The 21,225-nt window shown below is 43.3% G+C and overlaps 1 protein-coding gene across 3 annotated transcripts in view; it reads left to right on the plus strand.

Annotated features, from left to right (window-relative positions):
- Nucleotides 1–21,225, plus strand: part of draxin (dorsal inhibitory axon guidance protein) — a 37,543-nt gene that overhangs the window by 8,607 nt on the left and 7,711 nt on the right. The window contains exons 2-3 of one of the 3 annotated variants that reach the window (XM_034205628.1): nucleotides 3,055–3,560; nucleotides 4,983–5,203. In XM_034205628.1, the coding sequence (XP_034061519.1) occupies nucleotides 3,077–3,560; nucleotides 4,983–5,203 (705 nt within the window). In that variant the 5' untranslated portion in view covers nucleotides 3,055–3,076. Of the gene's footprint in view, nucleotides 1–3,054; nucleotides 3,561–4,982; nucleotides 5,204–20,266; nucleotides 20,900–21,225 lie in introns of those variants that run through there. The other 2 variants (XM_034205627.1, XM_034205629.1) reach the window with 2 other exon arrangements.

Genomic DNA, 21,225 nt, shown 5'->3' on the forward strand with positions numbered 1-21,225 from the left:
CAGTAAACCCAAAGGATATGTAGTTTCATCTTGGTGTGGGTCAGTGTGATAAAAGAGCAAATACCTAATCCATCCCCCTGCAACACACACACACATTCACACACACCGCTCATGACCAGCAGCTCAATACTTCTCCCTCATTGATTTTCTGTATTCCCTGCACTGCCGTTTTGTCTTTTAACACAAAAGAGTCGCCTACGAAGCACCATAACAGTATTGTGTGCTTCTGTGTCGATGGATTATCTCAGCATATTAAAGTGGAGGACAAAACAAAGCAAATCATATTTAGTCTCATTTTATCCGACATGACAGAGTTTGTCATCAAGAAGAACTGGTGTTCCCTTCTCTCGTGTCTAGTGTTGGCAAGAATTCCAAAAGATGTAGATGTTCACAGTGTAGGCTTTTGTAAATCTGCCAAAATTAAAACGTGACACAATTCTTCTGCAATTCAATATGCTTTATTATCTTACCCTTATGAGTCTTCACAGAGTCTGTGGTTAGTCTAGCTTTTCTTAAATATACAGTCCAGGGGCGGACTGGGGGGAAAAAGTGGCCCGGGGATTAATTGACAGACAGGCCCACTTAATGCGCGGCATGTATCGGCCGGCCGGCGACGAAAGTATGTTACTTAACAAAAAACCCTATGCATTTTATGTTATTTTGGACCATTATTCATATAGTAATCACATTACCTGAGCCCTTGAGTTGCCTAGAGCAAAATAGTTACAGCATATATTTAGTGATTTTAATGTTAACAGATCATTGATGCAATAACATTTGGACCCAATTTGCCTGACTTGACACATGGAATAAAACATGGGCGTAGGAAGCATCCTCAATGTGGGTGAGACAATTTAATAGGGGGTGTGGACAGGTGGTGGACCTCACCTCCTCTTGGGGGGTCCGGGGGCAAGCTCCCCCGGGAAGATTTTTTTTAAAATGTTGAAGTTAAATGCATCAATCTGGTCCATTTTGAGAGCAAAATTAGGGACTAAATCTATGGCAGTCAGTAGGGGCTTGGACTGTGAGCCGTAGGGTCGCCGGTTCAAGTCCCCGACCAGACCTATTTGGAGTGTGGACTTCTACTTGGAGAGGTCCCAGTTCACCTCCTGCCGTGGTGCCCTTGAGCAAGGCACCAGACATCCCCCTTCCCCCCTCACTCCCATTGCTCCGCGGGCGCTGTACAATAGCTGCCCACTGCTCCTAGTACTAGACTCCTGGTACTAGGATGGGTTAAAAGCAGAGAACACATTTCACTGTGTGTGCTGTGTGCTCTGCATGTGTGACCATTGAAGAGGGTTTCATCCCTCCCAATTCTTCTTCTTCTTTTTCAACACCCATATAAAACAGAACTGTAAACAGATTTACTTTTTCTTTCAACATTTATTTGAACAGCAAGTGGAGGCAAAAGTGACTGCACCCAAAACAATAAACCTGCTAGCTAACTAGCCTAAACTCAGTAACAGAATGTGGGCAACACGTTCTTCTCCACAGCCGCGCGACCTCTGAGTCAGACGTCACTTCCCCCTTTTCTATCCTACGGGTACAGCCTCTCTCCCTGAACCCCGTTTCCCTGCCAACAATGGCAACAACAGATATTATAATAATTGTTGTGTGTAGTTCCTATAGTGTTTTTTAGGTCGAATGACCAATTAATCGACTTTATATATCAAAGTCGGACTGTGCAATATATATTTTAAGTTTGATAATTAAATATCAAAAATTAAGTTTGAGTGTATAATATCGTATCTGTATAGTTGCCATGGTATTATTCATAAATGAACTCATGAACAATGTTAACATTTTTATTTCAAGCAAATTTAAGTTGCATATACGTTCACTGCATTAAACAGCATTTTGAGGGTTTTATTTTACATTTTTACGTTTGGTGATATTCAATAAATAAATGTACCGTAATGGCTCAAAAGACACATACAACTGCATGTCAATATGAATGCAATTAACCCTTAGTTATGTAAAATCAACATTTAAATTGAACCCTAACTGTAAAGTAGCTGGCGACCAATAGATAGGAATACAAAATATATAATTTCTTCATCTCGACACCATCTTTTGTTCACGTTTGTACAACATGCTGAGGCCATTAATACCCACAGAACCTCACATTTCACTTCAGTCACACCTAGAAGACATGTTGACTTTTGTAATGAAAGCTACGGTTGGAGGCCTCTCGAGACTGAACGGTCAGCGATGAAGCAGGAGCGCAGTGCATTATTCATACTGAGGAAGGCATGGAGGCGAATGTGAAGGCAGGGAAATCATTCTAAAAAGAGGCACAAGTGTCTGTCCACCTCTTTCTGGCCTACTCAAACCCACCTGGTCCAGATAAATGGGTCCACTTGTGAGTGTGAATTTGTAGGAAGCTTGTAGGGAAGAATGAATGCAGTGAACACAAAACCTGAGGAGGTCTGTGATCTCAGATAGGGGCTCCACCGCTGAGCGTGGGAGTTGGCGGAAGATGACTTTCAGAGGGATTTTACAATTTTATGTGGCTTATATTTGCACAGAAGAAAAGCCCTGCATGCATTTGTTTGCACAGGATAAGGAAATACGACAGACTTCTGCTAATAATTCTTTTAATGTCTCCCTTTAAAATTCTACTTGAAATTTGCTATCAGTGCTTGTATGTAAAATAGATGCAGTTGAAAAAGCAACTGAACTGAACATATAGTCTGTACATATAATGTTAACAGCCATGCTAGCAGCTCTGAAAGTTTATACCTAAGATGTACGCTAATTGCTCATTTTAGCATGCAACATCCTCACTAAGTCTTTGGGATTTGTATTTATGTCTCCAGTGTTGTGTGATCATTTTCTTAGAAACACTCTTCTTGGGAAAGAAACTCCCTATGGAGGGAACTTTGGGATTTTAGCTTTTGCAGACCGATAACATGCACAAAAACCTATATTACACACCACAGGAAAGGGAAACCCCCAAAAAGCATAATAGGGCTTCAACATTTTAGTGGCAGTTATTTTAAACAAATTAAAGCAGAGCAAGTGTGATATTGAGATGTTTCCTCTTCCCTGCAGGTGGCGCTGTGCTGGACAGACCATGTTTCTCTCCCGGAGTCTCCTGCTGGCGTTCCTGTTCTCCGCCCTCACGTTGTCGCACGGTGCTGAGCCCGGAGCTCCTCACGGTAAGAGGAGACAGAGCTCAGCGGGCGGCAGTAACGCCCTGCAGCACCCCCTGCAGGGGCCCCAGGGCCGACACTACAGCAGGGAGCGCGGCGGGCACCGGGGCCAGGGGGCCCGCGCCGGCAAAGGTGGAGCTGGTTTGCTGTCCCACAGACCGCTGCACCCCCTGGCCCGGCCCGAGGATGACGGGACAGGCCTGGAGAGTTTGGGCCCGGTGAGGCTGGAGATGGGCCCCGGCAGGGACAGAGCCAGGATGAGTGGGAAGAGTCAGGCGCAGAGCCGGGACAACCAGCTGCTGGGGACACGCAAAGGAAGGGGACATGGACATGGCAATGGTCACGGACACCACTTTGAGCACAGGAGACAAGGGAGTCGGCGGGACAAAGAGCGGCATGGCAAAGGTGACCTGACTTATCCAGACCATTTGTTAACTAAAACAATGACTCAATATGTTCGTCAACAACCTCTATTTTCAGGACCACCTAGTGAAAACACTGACTGTGATGAAAAAGAGGAGACTCAAATCTAGTTTAAATCAAAGTTAATCCCAATGTTCTAGAATGTTTTTTATGCAAAACTATTTCCTGAGCTGCACTCGCCATATCACAGCAGAACACAATCAGCACAGTCTTGAACTTGTAAACGTACTAGCTGAAGTTAAAGATGACAACAGGGCTCAGGAGAAGAAACATGGTGATATTATTTTGTCTAGAGTAGTGTCGATTTGCATCCGGGTGAATATAGCTACATTGTCTATGGCAACCCAGGTGCAAATAGCATTGTTAGTTTTGGATACCCTCTTGCAAATAGAATTGTAAGCTACAGACAGACAGGTGCAAATAGCATTGCCTGCTAAGTCCACTCTGGTACAAATAGCATCGTTAGCTTTGGAAACCCGCCGGGTACAAATAGCATTGTAAGCTACAGACACCCTAACCCTAACCCTATACAACCAGGATGAAGTCTGATAAAGCCTAATATGGACATTTGACACAAGACGAAGACAACAACAAAATAGCTGACTAAATGATATACAGATTAGGCTATTATCCACCTTTGCAGTGCCGTCCAGCATTAGACTAGCAACATGGAGCTAAGGGCCTTATTAATTCATGTAAGACATTTGGCTTACTGGTACATTTCAGCTATACAGATATGATGGTAGTCACATCATTAGTCAAAAACGTTGTCCTGCCAGGATGTGTGGATTATTCAGAGAGACCAAGACTTTGTTTCTGGAAAAGGATGTTGTTACATGTTTTCAAATGTGAGTCTTCAATGCTCTGAGCAACACAAATCCAGCTAGCCACCTCCACTGTACTGAAGTGTTGGAAGACATTTCCCAAAATATGGACACAACAATCATGGTCGTATGTGTTTTTGATCGCTACACACAATCTTCCTCAACACATGCCATCAAATCTTCCCACTTTATTAAATCCATATAAAGGTTTGTTAAATCTTGTCTTTCAAAATTCCACTAGTGTAAATGAGTCTTGAGGTTTGCTGTCAGCACGTATGTTAAAGCTGTAGTTGGAGCTACTGATTCTTCTATTGATAAAACACTAAATACATACTCTGTACAAACATTCTTTAGCCATGTTTTTTTTGTAGGTTTGGTGAACATTTAGGAATGACAGCTCTTAAAATGTCCAAGCTTTAAAATTAGACCATATCTTCCCACTTTATTAAGTCTTTATAAAGGTTTGTTTACAATAGTAAGTCATCTTGAATTTAAATTGAAATCAAACTTGTTTCATGATTGTAAGATAATGTTGAATGTTGTATTGATGGTTTAATATTCTCTCTATCTTTCCCTCCAGGATTTCTCCCGGAGCCTGAGCTGAGGTCTGCGTTTAAGGACAGGGATCTGTTGGAGGACCCTCCCTCCTTCTCCTCTGTTGCCTCCCCCTCCCTCAGCATGACCCCGCCCGATGAAACCCCCTCCCCCATCGCCGCTGTCTTTGGCTCTGGCTCCTCCATGGTTACCACGGTGATGAACGAGCATCCCCCAACGCTGCCCCCAGCCTCCACCAAACCCCAGGTAACCCAAACGAAACCCAAGTGCTTCTTAAAGGCTGCGTCTGTTGGCCCAGCGTGGCTCCAGTGTGCGGGGGAATCAGAGCACAAAACGGGCCCCATTCCCACCGTTACGCTACCTCATAGCTCATCTTGGAAATGACACAACCTGAAAGTGTAGCACGTGAAAAATATACAGCGGCATTCCCAACTCACTGGCTCTTGGTCACAGTGTGTGTGATAGATAGGGCTGTGTTCTGTATAATAAAAGTACACCTCTGGGATCGAGATCCAAAGTCCAGCAACACTTTTCCTTCTGTTTTCCTTATTAGAGCCATGGCAGGACACAATGTATGTGAGCACGGAAAGCATTTGTTGTGTACGACTGTGGGCACTAGGGCTGCACAGTTAATCAAAATGTAATCAACTATCACTATGGACTTATGCAATATTTGGTAAAGGCTAAATATTTCAAAAATATACCATCCGATCAAGTATTGTGGATCTGCAGAGATACAAATAATAATGTACAGACTTATCAAAACATATTTGTTTGGTACAAATTATCTTAAAAAACGAATTAACACCTTATTGATAAGGAAAATAATGATTAGAAAATGATCGATCCCTCCAAAATAGCCAATCATTGCTATTGCTATATCCGTCACAATCATCGCAATCCGTATTTTTTTTCAAAATGGTGCAGCCCGAGTGGGCACATGCACAGAAAATCAGCAGGATAGCGTGGGGCGCCACCCACCACCTGTCACACTCACCCAGCATGATGCTGCATAAACAGCATTTATAATCTAAAATAACAAGTGTTTCCTCACGCCTCCTGCAATCATGGAGCCATTACAAATGATACTCTTTAAGACAAGATGTCCCCTGATGTCAATAGTTTTGATCCGCTGCCCACTGCGTGAAAAGCTTGGGCATTTTGTCACAGCAGCTGCTAACAAACACACACCAGCTTGAAGGGCGTCCATGGGAAATATCCGCCTTAGTTACAGGATCCACAATGCTGTTTGATGGACAGTTGTTTTGTTGAGGAGTGCTGCTCAAGACAACACAGTAAAGATGTGCACTGACGTGTTTAATTAGTGGGAATGACACAAACAACAAGATGTAGCCATATTGTTGCCGCAAGGAAACAAATCACTAACAATTTATAGCTTTTAGTTGGAGATATTTTAGTATTTAGTATATAGTATTTAGAAATTATTATAGTATTTTTATAATCATGTACTGATAACTGGCTCTTTTTGTTGACGAGTCTGTGTATGTGGGGGAAACTTCTGTGTAGCAATGCAGTGGGAGTCACCGACTCATGAAGGAGACACGGAAAGAGCAGGAGCTTTGATGTCAAACACTGATGGTTTATTTGGAGCTTCGGCCGGAGGATTCCCATCACAAGTCCAAGAGCCAGAGGTTCTGACTTCACGGTAGAGTTGCCACGTCAATTCTGGAGCGCCTCTCTCTCGTTAGCCCATTTAACTGGTTTCGCAGAGAGTAATCAACATATTTGAGAAGATAGCCTAAACAGTTGGGAACACTGAGTTACTTGCGTCTGACACTTATGACCTCGAAGATTTCACACCTTGGAGTCCACAAACACAGAGAAGGAAGTGTCCCAGTGTACCCACAACAATAAACCATCTGTGACCTAGGGTTGCCCGGTCATAGAATGGGAACAACAACATTATGGCTGAAGCAGCCTATCTCCTTAAAGGAGATAACAGACGTCAGGGTTGGTCCTGCACGTCATATAGGAGTCTAGGACAATTATTTCCCTAACAGTGTATGATGTCAAACTTCACCTGTGGTGGGCTTAAAATAGACAAAGGAAATGTTTTCGATAACATCATTTCAGATTTCATTTCAAACATATCATGGCAATAAATTGCAGATATTATTTCTGGAGAGTCAACCAGACTTTGTTGTTTGATAAATCATTTTTCATTTATACTAAACAACATACCCGTGCATGCTCGCTCTGAAATGTGTGTCAGATACTTTTGAAAAGAGGGTGGCTCAGAAGAGTATAAGCATATATACACTGAACAAAAATATAAATGCAACACTTTTGTTTTTGCTCCCATTTTTCATGAGATGAACTCAAAGATCTAAAACATTTTCTATATACACAAAATAACCATTTCTCTCAAATATTGTTCACAAATCTGAAAAAATCTGTGATAGTGAGCACTTCTCCTTTGCCGAGATAATCCATCCCACCTCACAGGTGTGGCATATCAAGATGCTGATTAGACAGCATGATTATTGCACAGGTGTGCCTTAGGCTGGCCACAATAAAAGGCCACTCTGAAATGTTCAGTTTTATCACACAGCACAATGCCACAGATGTCGCAAGTTTTGAGGGAGCGTGCAATTGGCATGCTGACAGCAGGAATGTCCACCAGAGCTGTTGCCCGTGAATTTAATGTTAATTTCTCTACCATAAGCCGTCTCCAAAGGCGTTTCAGAGAATTTGGCGGTACATCCAACCGGCCTCACAACCGCAGACCACGTGTAACCACACCAGCCCAGGACCTCCACATCCAGCATGTTCACCTCCAAGATCGTCTGAGACCAGCCACTCGGACAGCTGCTGCAACAATCGGTTTGCATAACCAAAGAATTTCTGCACAAACTGTCAGAAACCGTCTCAGTGAAGCTCATCTGCATGCTCGTCGTCCTCATCGGGGTCTCGACCTGACTCCGGTTCGTCGTCGTAACCGACTTGAGTGGGCAAATGCTCACATTCGATGGCGTCTGGCACGTTGGAGAGGTGTTCTCTTCACGGATGAATCCCGGTTTTCACTGTTCAGGGCAGACGGCAGACAGCGTGTGTGGCATCGTGTGGGTGAGCGGTTTTCTGATGTCAATGTTGTGAATCGAGTGGCCCATGGTGGTGGTGGGGTTATGGTATGGGCAGGCGTATGTTATGGACGACGAACACAGGTGCATTTTATTGATGGCATTGTGAATGCACAGAGATACCGTGACGAGATCCTCAGGCCCATTGTTGTGCCATTCATCCACGACCATCACCTCATGTTGCAGCATGATAATGCACGGGCCCATGTTGCAAGGATCTGTACACAATTCCTGGAGGCTGAAAACATCCCAGTTCTTGCATGGCCAGCATACTCACCGGACATGTCACCCATTGAGCATGTTTGGGATGCTCTGGATCGGCGTATACGACAGCGTGTTCCAGTTCCTGCCAATATCCAGCAACTTCGCACAGCCATTGAAGAGGAGTGGACCAACATTCCACAGGCCACAATCAACAACCTGTTCAACTCTATGTGAAGGAGATGTGTTGCACTGCGTGAGGCAAGTGGTGGTCACACCAGATACTGACTGGTTTTCGGACCCCCCCAAAAAAAGAAACTGCACGTTTCAGAGTGGCCTTTTATTGTGGCCAGCCTAAGGCACACCTGTGCAATAATCATGCTGTCTAATCAGCATCTTGATATGCCACACCTGTGAGGTGGGATGGATTATCTCGGCAAAGTAGAAGTGCTCACTATCACAGATTTTTTCAGATTTGTGAACAATATTTGAGAGAAATGGTTATTTTGTGTATATAGAAAATGTTTTAGATCTTTGAGTTCATCTCATGAAAAATGGGAGCAAAAACAAAAGTGTTGCATTTATATTTTTGTTCAGTGTACTTAGACTGGAGTTTTGAATCAAGATGTTCTTCTGAAAGGATTTTACGGTTATCATTTTGAACCCCCTTATGACCTCTACCAGGTGGATGTACTAAAACCAATGCTAGTTTAATAACAGTTAAAACAGCATATAAAGACCGAGAGCCTGAATCTGTGTGTGTCTTTACCATTAGAACACTATTAGAGTGAAATATTATTTCACCTCAGAAGAAAAGAGAGCCTTGAACCTGGCGCGAGCACACATCGTGTTTCTTAATGAATGTTCGATCTTCTGCTGATGGTTTAATGAGCAGCTGAGCACCACGACACAGCCCCCTGCAATTCATCTAGTTGATATTTCCATATACGCTTATTTCCTGAGGGTGGAAGGAAACAAGTATGGATCTGTTTCCATGAGGAGGTTGATTCTTATTTTTTGATGGATGTCTTTCATCGGCCGAGTATTCCTCAAGGGACGTTTCAAAGTCCTGCTGGCTTAATTATACTTTATATTTAGCTTCATATGTGTGAGGAAAGTGACAGCGGTAATGTTTTTTATGGCTTCTATTACAGAGGGTTATGAATACAAACATTTGAGTTTTGTTTTATAGCAATATTCTGAATGATTATATTTTACTGAGGGAGAAATATTAATTTAAGGTGGTGCTCTCCGACTTTTATAGGAATTTTTGGAACCGTTCAAAGGTACCCAACCTTTAACTATCCTGGAGGCAAGCACAGATTTACAATGCTCATTATCTTTTATTCTTTCTTTTGTTACTGAATATTACTCGCAAAAAAACATGATAAAATACATGAACATTATACAAATGTACCCTACAAAATTTGCACCAGCATTTAACTGTTTGGCTATTTTGTAATGTACTCGCTGGATTCTTGCTATTCTGAATGTATTATCCTCATATGAATAATAATAAAGCTTTATTCGTCAGGGGGTCCGCGGGGTCTTAAAAAGTATTAAAAGTTGATCAATTAATTTAGCGAAAATGAAGGATATTAAAAAGTATTATACACCATTTTCCAAGGTATTACATTTTGTAGCTTGTTTTCAATAAGTATATAAATTCTCCAAAGAGGTTGTATTATACAGTCTGCCTGAATGTAATCATGGCGTAGGTGTGTAGTGTGATTCTGTGTAGTTTAATTATGGCATCCCGCTGGATTTGACGTCATCTGAACAGGACATCGCACGCTCACTGCTTGATAGCGCGCGAAGGTCCGTTTACGCCGGTTGTTAAACAACATCGTTATGGGGAAATGCAAGTTTGCGTCCAAATGGTTGGAAGATAAGGAGGAAGGACAATCAATACTGTAGTAAATGTGTCGCCAATGTAACCGGTTAAAACTCAAAGTGGCGATGAGGTCTTAAAAATGGAAAGGGTCTTAAAAAAGGTCTTAAAAGGTATTACATTTTACTTCAGGACCCTGTTTGTATTGCACTTTTCCTACACCAGGTGCAGCTCAAAGTGCTTTAACAAAAATAAAAACAGAGAACAAGAAATTCAATTCAGCTCAAACGAAGCCTTTTGTACACATAATTCAAGGAACTCAAGAAGGTAAAAAAGGTATGATCATAAGAAAGTACAATGAAATAAATAATGATGCAAGAATTCACGACAGATAACCCTCTCAGTAAAACAAAGGAAGACATAAGACAAAATGAAAAAACAAAATACATTTATTAAAATGTATAAGATAAATAAGCTGATTTTTTTTTTTTAAATGATTAAAAGATCAATTAAAAGTATTTGATTGATTGCACTAACTAGGTTGTAAAGGTAAAATATTGATGTTTGCAATCCACTGTACAATATATTTGTAACAGCTTAGACTTGTTACACTTGTCTATCAAGCCCAGAGTAGAAGCCTCAGACTGTAATGTTTAATTTACCCCCAGCATGTCGAACAATGCCCTTTTACTGATAAATGTCTTACTGTCGTTTAGTTCCTGGGCAAAAACCCTGCTTTTATCCTCTGGGAAATCCAAGAGTGAGGACTATATCAGTATCAGTCAAATGAAACGATGTCTCCTCTCTGGGGAGCATGAATGTGATTTGCACTCTATTTTGTTGTTGATTATTAACAGCACATTAATTAAAGCCCCATTTACACGAGGACGAAACGGGTACGTTTGTGTTTACGCACCGAATACGTTCTCAAAAAAGTGTTCCGTTCACACTATGGTTCACACGCATTCGGCTCGATTAACGTGTCCGTTCACACGAGACTGCTCGATATATATGTAGTACATATGCCGGGCCTGTAAGTGGCGCTGCTGCCGCCACAAAATACACCAAAAGCAGCGAAGAAGACCCCAGAGCATGGTTGCCCTTCTGTTTATTCTCCGCGGTGGACGGCGTGTGCTCCTGCTGTAAATCTCTCCGGTAGTCCACCAGCAGATGAAAAACACCCACCTCTCCGCCTCTTCCAGGGGACGAGGGGACCATGCGGCAGAGTTTCCGCTAAAAAAAAAAATCGCCGGTCAACATGTCCGTTAAAGTTTAAATCTTCTGGACAAAATTAGAAAAGTGCCGGTCTTCTTTGTTATTTATTGAGCTTTAAAACAAATGATTCGACTCTATATAATAATAATAAACGGTGCCTGCCTCTCTTTTCCTCCCCCTCTTCTGACAGCCCAGCAGCAGCAGGAGACGTGGGGAGAGGGAGTCGGGGCTATTTCATTGTTATCAGAAAATGATCGTATAACATATACACGGAGCCGTTTGCCCCCCCAGAGCATTCCGTTTGCAGATCTATCCACCTTGGGACCCGTTTGCGCGTTTACGTGTCCGCCTCGTGTGAACGAACGGGCTATACGCGAGAGAAAAGTAGCAGATACAGTGCATGACATTAAGGATTTTGGGAGATGGCCTTGTGGGCTATCTAAGCTAATTTACAGATGGCCCTGAGCCCAATAGAGATTGCGCTGAAAAATGCGCACAGACGAAATGACGCACGAAGGGTTTGGGGGGCCTCCCCTAGAAAATGTAGATGTTTGCAGGTCTGAGATGCTGTCTGGTGCATTCTCTAGACTGAATTATAAGATGAACCACCACAATATTATATGTTTCAATATTATTCTTCATTTCACTTGTTTGTTTATTCTTGTTTGTGTTTGCTCGCTTGCATGCCCTGCATAGCTATAAGAAATACTTAAGTTGTTGGTCAAGACACTTTCCATCTGATGAAGGCAAATGCCTTCCCAGATGTAAAAAAGTAGAAAACATTACATTCAGTTATAACTGCCAAAACAAACATTATTTACACTATTATGGCCCCTGTTAAAAATGTTTGTAATGTTATCTACTGTAAGTTGGTCGAACGAATGCCTCCTCATCCGGAAGCTGACCGAGCAGACCCGAGCAGCAGTCGAGAGGAGCCGAGCGCATCCGCGAAGCATACAAAATGGCGACGTCAGAGTTCCCGTTACGGAGCGTCCACACAGCAGCCTGCGTTGACGCTTGGAGGTGGGCGTATCTGAAGCTTGGGGATTTTTTGCGAGCAACGCGACCAACAACCAATCACATGAATCTCCCGCCCCCGACATACAAAGCAATAGCAATGTTAAAACGAAGTAAACTGGATATAAAATCCCCAAACAGGCGAAAACCTACCAGTTTCATCCACTGTCTCTGCCACCTCCCTCCATGCCTCGCTCCTCCGGTTTGTATCCCGGTAGATGAACAGAGACTGATCATACAGCACCGGGTGATTCACTACCGCTATAATGAATTTTCCCTCCATTTTTTGAAATATGAGGAAATGACCTGCGTAGTCTCTCCCAGCATACACGCGGTTTGATTGGCTAGCGCTTGTACTGGCAGATTTGCATAAACGGGATTTCATTGGCTGACGCCTCTGTCGAGGCGTCAAAAGTTGAACATTGCTCAACTTTTGAAGCCAGCAATGCCAGCAACGCTCCACGTCGCTTCCCAAAATGCAGTTCGGCTAAAAGTGACGTCACCCCATTCAAAGTGAATGGGCAGAAGCGTTGGAAGCTTCAACGCACGCCGCTGTGTGGACGGGCCGTTAATAGCCGGCAAATCTAAATCTCTACGGTCAAAATGTCCGGTCAAAAATAATTTCCCTTTAGCGCAATACCGCTTCAGTTGCGCCACTTATGTGACAGACAAGAAGAGTATGTGACAGACAAGAATAGTCAATTCTAATGTCTAGGCCGCTTCTGCCCATTCACTTTGAATGGGGTGACGTCACGATTCGCCGAACTGCATTGTGGGAGCAAAGCGTAGCTTTTCTCGCGGTGCTCGCTGCGTAGAGCAATGTTCTACTTTTGCCGCCTCGACGGAGGCGTCAGCCAATCAAATCCCGCGTATGCAAATCTGACAGTACAAGCGCTAGCCAATCAAACCGCGTGTATGTTGGGAGAACCAGACCGCAGTTATTTCCCATATGTCAAAAAATGGAGGAGAAAATTATCGTGGCGGTAGGGAATCACCCGGTACTATATGACCAGTCCCTCTTTACATACAGGGATACAAACCGGAGGAGCCAGGCATGGGGGGAGGTGGCAGAGACAGTGGGTGAAACTGGTAGGTTTTCGCCTGTTTGAGGAGTTTATATCCAGTGTACTTCGTTTGAATGGACAGCTAGCAAGCATAGACAGTATATTTAGCCAGCATGGATGTAGCATGAGCTTTGCTTTGTATGTCCGGGGCGGGACATTCATGTGATTGGTTGTTGGTCGCGTTGCTCGCGTTGACTCCCCAAGCTCAAGACACGCCCACCGCCAAGCGGCAACGCACGCCGCGGTGTGTAGGCTCCGTTAATGTAATGTGGAGAAAGACATGTCCTGTATGGGTTGATTGTGCGTTGATCGGTTGGTAATGCCTCGGGGTTCCGGTGGGCATGTAAACAAATGCATAATGCTGCGCTATACTTTGCGGCCTCACCCAGTTGCATAGCGACACTTATTGTTTAGGTGTATTTTAATAAGCAGGTAGTCCTATCATTAGCTAGAACTAGCTATCTGATCGATATTCTTTCACACACACATACGGGTTTTGGGCCGAGGGCGACACCGTACTTCCGGTATCAACCATTTCACACGAGGTGCATACAGAATATCATAGTCTATTCCTTAATCAATATAGTCAACTCTAAAATACCACATATATGCATTGGCATGATAATATTATTGTGACACGTGGGGTATTCACCTGGTGTTTCCAGAAGATAGACGTAGATGCTGCCAAAATCGACCGAAGGCCACTTTTGAGGGTCGTAATTCCATACATTGTACATCCAACAACCCACACAGCTCTAGTTTACGCTGGTAACGACCTAGAGCACACCCCTCAAGTCCAGAGATGTAATCCGAAGACATGCAGCGATTTCTTCGATCGTTAATTCAGAAAAAAAACCTAGTGCGCTCTGCCTGGCTACATTAGCTAGCTGTTTATATTAGCATCGCCAGGATTTTTGCACCTCCAGAAAAATGGCGTCTTTATAAAAAAATATATGGCGCGCGTTGCATTGTGGGTAGCTGTGACGTCACTGTGTGTGAAAGAATAGACATAAACGCGAGTGAAGTCTAATCTGACGGGAGAGAGAGCTCTGCTGCTTGATCACATGCAGCGGTGAGCGGACAAAATACACACTTCAGGTTAGAATATCACACGTAGCTAATTTAATTACCTCTCAAACTACCTAAACTAGTTATAGATATTGTAATGATAGGTGTTTATGCTTTAGTTACAATGCATATATGTTACCACTAGGCGGCAGTATAACATCTATGGACATAGATGTTAGCAGAACAAGATGTGATGTGACTGCATGTTGGCTAATAAAGTTGGCTAGTATAAGCTAGTCTAAAGATACAAGAAGATGTCTTATTTATAACCAATAAGAACATTACATGGTACCAGGACACGGGTAAATCTTTGTCGGGAGCAGGAAGCAACGCAGAATGGATGCATTAAAACCGCCAAGTCCGTTAAATCTGACTGGAAATGTGGATGCGAAATGGAGGACATTCAAGCAACAGTTTCTGCTGTATGCTGCAGCTGTCGGAGCGGATACAAAGTCAGATGCTAGAAAAATAGCAATACTGCTAACCGTTGCCGGACCAGAAGCATTGGAAGTCGACAATACTTTTGTGTTTGCTCAACCAGAGGACAAAGATAAGTTGGATGGTGTCTTAAAAAAGTTTGATGAGCACTGCCTATCGAAAAAGAACGAAACATTTGAAAGGTACGTCTTTCGCACAAGAATGCAGCATCAGGGAGAGACGTTTGATAACTTTCTCACAGACCTCAAGCTAAAGGCAAAATCCTGTAATTTCAATTATCTCAGAGACTCTATGATTAGAGACCAGATAGTGTTTGGGACTGATGACAGGAAAATCAGAGAGAAATTATTGAGGGAAACAGAACTCACGATGTAGAGCGCCATTAAAATATGCCACGCCAGTGAGCTAGCGCGCCAACATGTACTGACATTTAATGAACCTGCACATGGAGCAGCAAGCCAACATGACGAGGGAGTGAACGCTGTGTCAGTTGAAGCAAAACAGTGGAAAAGATACAGAGATAAAAACAATGATGACGAACAGTCGTTCAGCTGCAAGAGATGTGGGGAAAAACACACTCCAAGACAATGTCCTGCTTATGGGAAAATGTGTGCAAAGTGCAAAGGACAAAATCATTATGCAAAGATGTGCCTCTCCAAAGAAAAAAATAAATGGAATAAGGTGCACAGAGTTGAAGACTCATGACAGTGATGATTTAAGGGAAACATTTTTCATCAAAATGGTGTCACATGACGAAAATGGCTCAGAGTCCAAAAGGTACTGTAAATGCTTTATCAGATGACAAATGGACTGCACCAATCCTAGTAAATGGGACAATTGTGCCATTTCAGATTGACACTGGGGCTAAAGCTAATTTAATTAATGTGAATGATCTCAAGGCACTTAGAGAGAAACCTAGAAGTATCTCAGAAAAGAACAAACCACTGAAGGCATACAACGGGCAGCCAATTGAGACAAAAGGGAAATGTCGACTCAAGTTGACAGTGAAAGGCAAACAGTACAGCCTGTTGTTTGTCATTGTGCCTAATGGGCATGAATCACTCCTGGGCGACAAAGCTTCAGAGGACCTAGGACTGGTTAAGAGGATCTATCAAATAAACAGTGGGGATATAGTAATGGACAAATAATGCAGAAATACAAACCACACGCAGTTTGCTGGAACAGTTGACATTGTAAAGGAATTCCCAACAGTTTTTAAAGGACAAGGGACCTTGCCGTTCACTTACAAGATCCAGCTCAAGGATGATGCCAAGCCTGTAGTGCACGCCCCAAGAAGAGTGCCAGCACCACTACGAGCGGGTTTAAAAAAAGAGCTTAACAGGATGACACTACTGGGTGTTATTGAGCGAGTGGAGGAGCCTACTGACTGGGTGAACTCCATCACATGTTGTTACGTTCCCTATTAGGCTAGGGCAGGGGTGGCCAACCCGCGGCTCTCGAGCCGCATGCGGCTCTTTGCCTAGTTTCATGCGGCTCTTCAGTTCATATCGAATTGTATATGTGTGAGTTTGGGGGAGAGACACTGACTCCTGACTAGTGTTGCACGGTGTACCGATACTTGAAAGGTATACCGCGATACCCTGTCGTTAAAAACGTTACGATTCCTCCGTTTCATTAGTATCGGTACTTTAAGAATGACGGGGGAAAGTACTCCGGTGAGAAAGCGCCGTTTTAATAAGAGCCGTGTGTGTTCAGCGCTCTGCTTCCACTCCCTGCACTGCAGCCGTGCCTGCAGTCCCTCCCCTCTCAAGCACGCTCTAAGTCCCTCCCCTCTCTCGTGCACGCGCTAGCTGCCAGAGCATGTGAGAAAGCGAGAAGCATGGCTGCAAGTGGGAGTGCAACTGCCGCTGCGCCTCGGCTTGTTGACAAAAAAGACGCCAGAAGCGAAATTTGGAAGTATTTGAGCGATATCTCTGACAGTGAGGGCAAGCCTACGGACACCACGAGGCCTGTCTGTAAGAAATGTATTAATTGTATTTAATAGGAAATCTTGTCATTTATTTAATTTATTGTTCTCATTGTTTAAAAGTTTGTGTTATGGTTATGGTTCTGGTGTGAAATAAAGCACAATAATTACATTTAAGACTGTTTTTTAAGAAAAGTATCGAAAAATAATCGGAATCGCAATTCTTGACTTGGTATCGAAACCAAAATGTTGGTATCGTGACAACACTAGCTAGCTACTCCTGACAGTTCAACCTGATATTTAGTAGGTCTGTTAAGTATTAACGTAATTTGGCCGGTCAAAGTTGTTTGGGCTCGGATAAAATCGCTCCGTTACTTTCGTCCCGGCTCTCCCTACGTGTGTATGTGTGGTGTCAGGTGTCAGTATGAGAGGATGACAGCAAGTCTAATTTTGATGTGGCCCAAGAGCCAATCACAATAATACCTGCGATGCAGTGAACCAATCACCTTTGAGGGGGGGAAACCTATCGTTGATTAAACACTATCCAGTGTTTCTCCTACCATTGTTTTGGAGGGGCGCTGCGCCCCGCCAACGGAGCCCCGCCCCCCCCCCCTGAAATTCAAGGTGTTTAAAAAATATATATAATTTTTTTTTTTAAATATATATAGCACCAAATTGCAAATAATCTATAACTACTGTCACTTTTCACATTGAACATGTGCTCTTTTATTAAATAAACTAAACGCTTTCATTTTAAGTTGTGAATTTAGTGTTTTTGACCCTAAGAAACACTGATGCATTAATCAATAACAATAATCCACAGCTCCTCTCTCTGCTCCAGAGGATTTAAAAAATATATATCCCAATGCCACAAAAATGCATCAGTGACGTGGTTGAAATCTTGTCTCCAGAAAACAAAAAAACGGAAACAAGCGGTATCAGTGCCTGTGTGTTTGATGTGGCTCTTTGCAGTAACATAGAAAAAATGTGGCTCTTAACCTCTGACTGGTTGGCCACCCCTGGGCTAGGGGAACTAAAGGGAAGAAACACAACCAGATTGGTATTGGTATAATTATAAGTGATTTATTTATAATAGCAGCGGTAAACAAAATGGCAGGCAGGCAGCCTGAAACAAACAAAAGGGCCAAAAGGGCACAGGTCAACAGATAACCAAACTAAGGGAGGACTCTTAAAAAGGAGTCTGTACATACAAACAAATAACACTCACACTAAATAAGGAACTACACGAAACCTCACTTTAAAAGTGGTACAGACTAACACAGGGAATTTATACAAAACACACCACTAAACTAAAGGCAACAGTCATAAAACCCTAAGCTACTCTAAACACTATATAAACTACTCTAACCTCTAACTAAGCTACTCTAGGCACTACTAACACACAAGATCACACTAGTTAACCACTGGTTACACATTTGCACACAAACGAGAGCAACAAGCGAGAGGCCTCCGCTCACACAGCAGAGCCTCCAGAGTGGTGATAGTCCGCAGCCTTTGTACTCCTCCCCAGCAGGTGTGCGCCAGCTGTGCGCTGCGATTGGACAACGTCAATCCAATCCCCATCTTCAGAGGCGGGACAGAGGATGGGCAGCTAATGATGTTGGGGCAACCACACAGCTCATTTGCATAATCACACACACGCACACAGCTGCAAACAATCCCAGCAGATTAAGGAGCAGACAAACAGCAACCGTAACACATGTGTAAAAAAGAAAACTGGTGACTTAAGAGTCTGTCTTGATCCAAAGGATCTGAATGAGAATATCAAAAGAGAACACTACCAAATCCCAAAACGTGAGGAGATAACCTGTGAAATGGCAGGTGCAAAATATTTCAGCAAAATGGATGCTTCGCAGGGATTTTGTCAGCTGAAGTTGGACCCAGAAAGCAGCAAGCTTTGCACCTTCAACACACCATTTGGGAGATACTGTTTTTTGAGGTTGCCATTTGGTATCATCTCAGCGCCAGAAATCTTCCACAGGGCGATGGAGTCCATAATAGAGGGTCTGGAAGGCACAAGAGTGTACATAGATGACTTGTCTGGGGAAAAACACGTCGAGAACATGACAAAAGACTAAGAGATCTCCTACAGAGAGTCCAAGTGAATGGGCTGAAATTGAACAGAAATAAATGTCAGTTTGGGGTCACAGAAATGACCTTCTTGGGAGACAAGATCTCAGGAGAGGGGGTGGAGCCTGATCTGGCAAAAGTGCAAGCAATACTGGACATGCCTCCTCCCACTGACAAGAAAGGAGTCCTGCGAGTTATGGGAATGATAAACTTCCTGGGTAAATTCATACCTAACCTCTCCTCCAAGACAACATGCCTCAGAGAGCTGCTTCAACACAACAAGGTTTTTGAGTGGAATGCTTCAAATGAAAAAGAATGGAAAAAACTAAAGGAAACTCTAACTACTGAGCCAGTTCTTACATTCTTTGATACATCAAAAGCTACAAAGATCTCTACAGATGCATCTAAAGATGGATTGGGAGCTGTACTCCTTCAAGCAAATGGAGACAAATGGCAGCCGGTGGCATACGCATCACGAACAATGACAGAGACTGAGACGCGCTATGCGCAAATTGAAAAGGAGACTCTGGGTCTAGTGTATGGGTGTGGAAAGTTTCACAGTTACGTTTATGGTTTACCAACCTTTACAGCTGAGACTGATCACAAACCGCTGATTTCAATCATAAAGAAAAACCTAAATGACATGTCACCTAGAATCCAGCGCATGATGATGAAACTGCAGCGATATGATTTTGAGTTAATATACACTCCAGGCAGGGGCGGACTGGGGCGAAAAAGTGGCCCGGGGATTAATTGACAGACAGGCCCACTTAATGCGCGGCATGTATCGGCCGGCCGGCGACGAAAGTATGTTACTTAACAAAAAACACTATGCATTTTATGTTATTTTGGACAATTATTCATATAGTAATCACATTACCTGAGCCCTTGAGTTGCCTAGAGCAAAATAGTTACAGCATATATTTAGTGATTTTAATGTTAACAGATCATTAATGCAATAACATTTGGACCCAATTTGCCTGACTTGACGCATGGAATAAAACATGGGCGTAGGAAGCATCCTCAATGTGGGTGAGACAATTTAACAGGGTGGGCAGGTGGTGGACCTCACCTCCTCTAGGGGGGTCCGGGGGCAAGCTCCCCCGAGACGATTTTTTTTAAATGTTGAAGTAAATGAAGGAAATCTTTCCACCAATAATTCCAATAAGTAATCCAAAATGTATTCACTTCAGGTTTACGAAAATAACTGTAATCAGATTATTCGTTTTTTAAATGTAACGCGAGCTGAATACAGTTACTTGAGTTTTGTATTCTGATTACGTAACACCGGAACACTTACAAATGTGGGCCGGTAGGATTTAGGCAAAAAAAAAAAGAATATATATATTTTTTTTAAGAAACTTTTTTTTTTTTTTTTTTTTTGTGGCCCTCCGGCCCACACACAGCACCGGCCCACCGGGGAAACTCCCGGTATTCCCAATGGCCAGTCCGCCCCTGACTCCAGGTAAATACATTGTACTGGCAGATACTTTATCGAGGGCACCTGTACCTAGCATTGACACAAGTCTCAGATTCACAGCTGGTGATGATGTTGAAGCACACATTGACATGGTGATGGCATCACTCCCAGCTTCTGATGTCATGTTGCAGAAAATTGTGCAGGAGACAGAAAAAGACCCTACACTACAGAAAGTGGCCTGCCATACTTTCAATGGTTGGACAAAAGGAAGTTGTCCACAGTTCTATCCTGTACGGGCAGACCAGAGTGTGGCAAATGGCCTGGTGCTGCGACAGAACAGGATTGTCATCCCTCAATCCATGCGTCAGGACATGCTACATCGTATCCACGAGGGACATCTTGGCATGGAAAAATGTAAAAGGAGGGCCAGAGAAGCAGTTTATTGGCCAGGCATCAACATGGACATTGAGAGCATGATAGGAAAATGTGACACATGTCTCAGACACCACTACAAACAAACAAAGGAGCCAATGCTGACTGCAGACCTTCCAGCTGCACCATGGCAAAAGGTGGGCACTGATCTATTCCATCTGAATGGCAAGGACTATCTTTTGTTAATAGACTATTATTCAAACTACCCTGAGGTAGCACAGCTCTCCAGTACATCAGCACTTTCTATCATCACACATATGAAGGGCTTCTTCGCCAGACATGGCATCCCACAATGTGTTGTCAGTGACAATGGTCCACAATACAGCAGTGAGGAATTCAGACGGTTTGCAGAGCAGTATGGATTTCAGCATCTTACCTCTAGCCCACTGTATCCACGGGCTAATGGGCAGGCTGAAAAAGGGGTCCAAATTGTTAAAAGGCTGCTGAAAAAAGCAAGTGATGG

The sequence above is a fragment of the Gymnodraco acuticeps genome, unplaced genomic scaffold (genome assembly GCF_902827175.1).
Source record: "Gymnodraco acuticeps unplaced genomic scaffold, fGymAcu1.1, whole genome shotgun sequence".
NCBI classification, from domain to species: Eukaryota; Metazoa; Chordata; class Actinopteri; order Perciformes; family Bathydraconidae; genus Gymnodraco; species Gymnodraco acuticeps.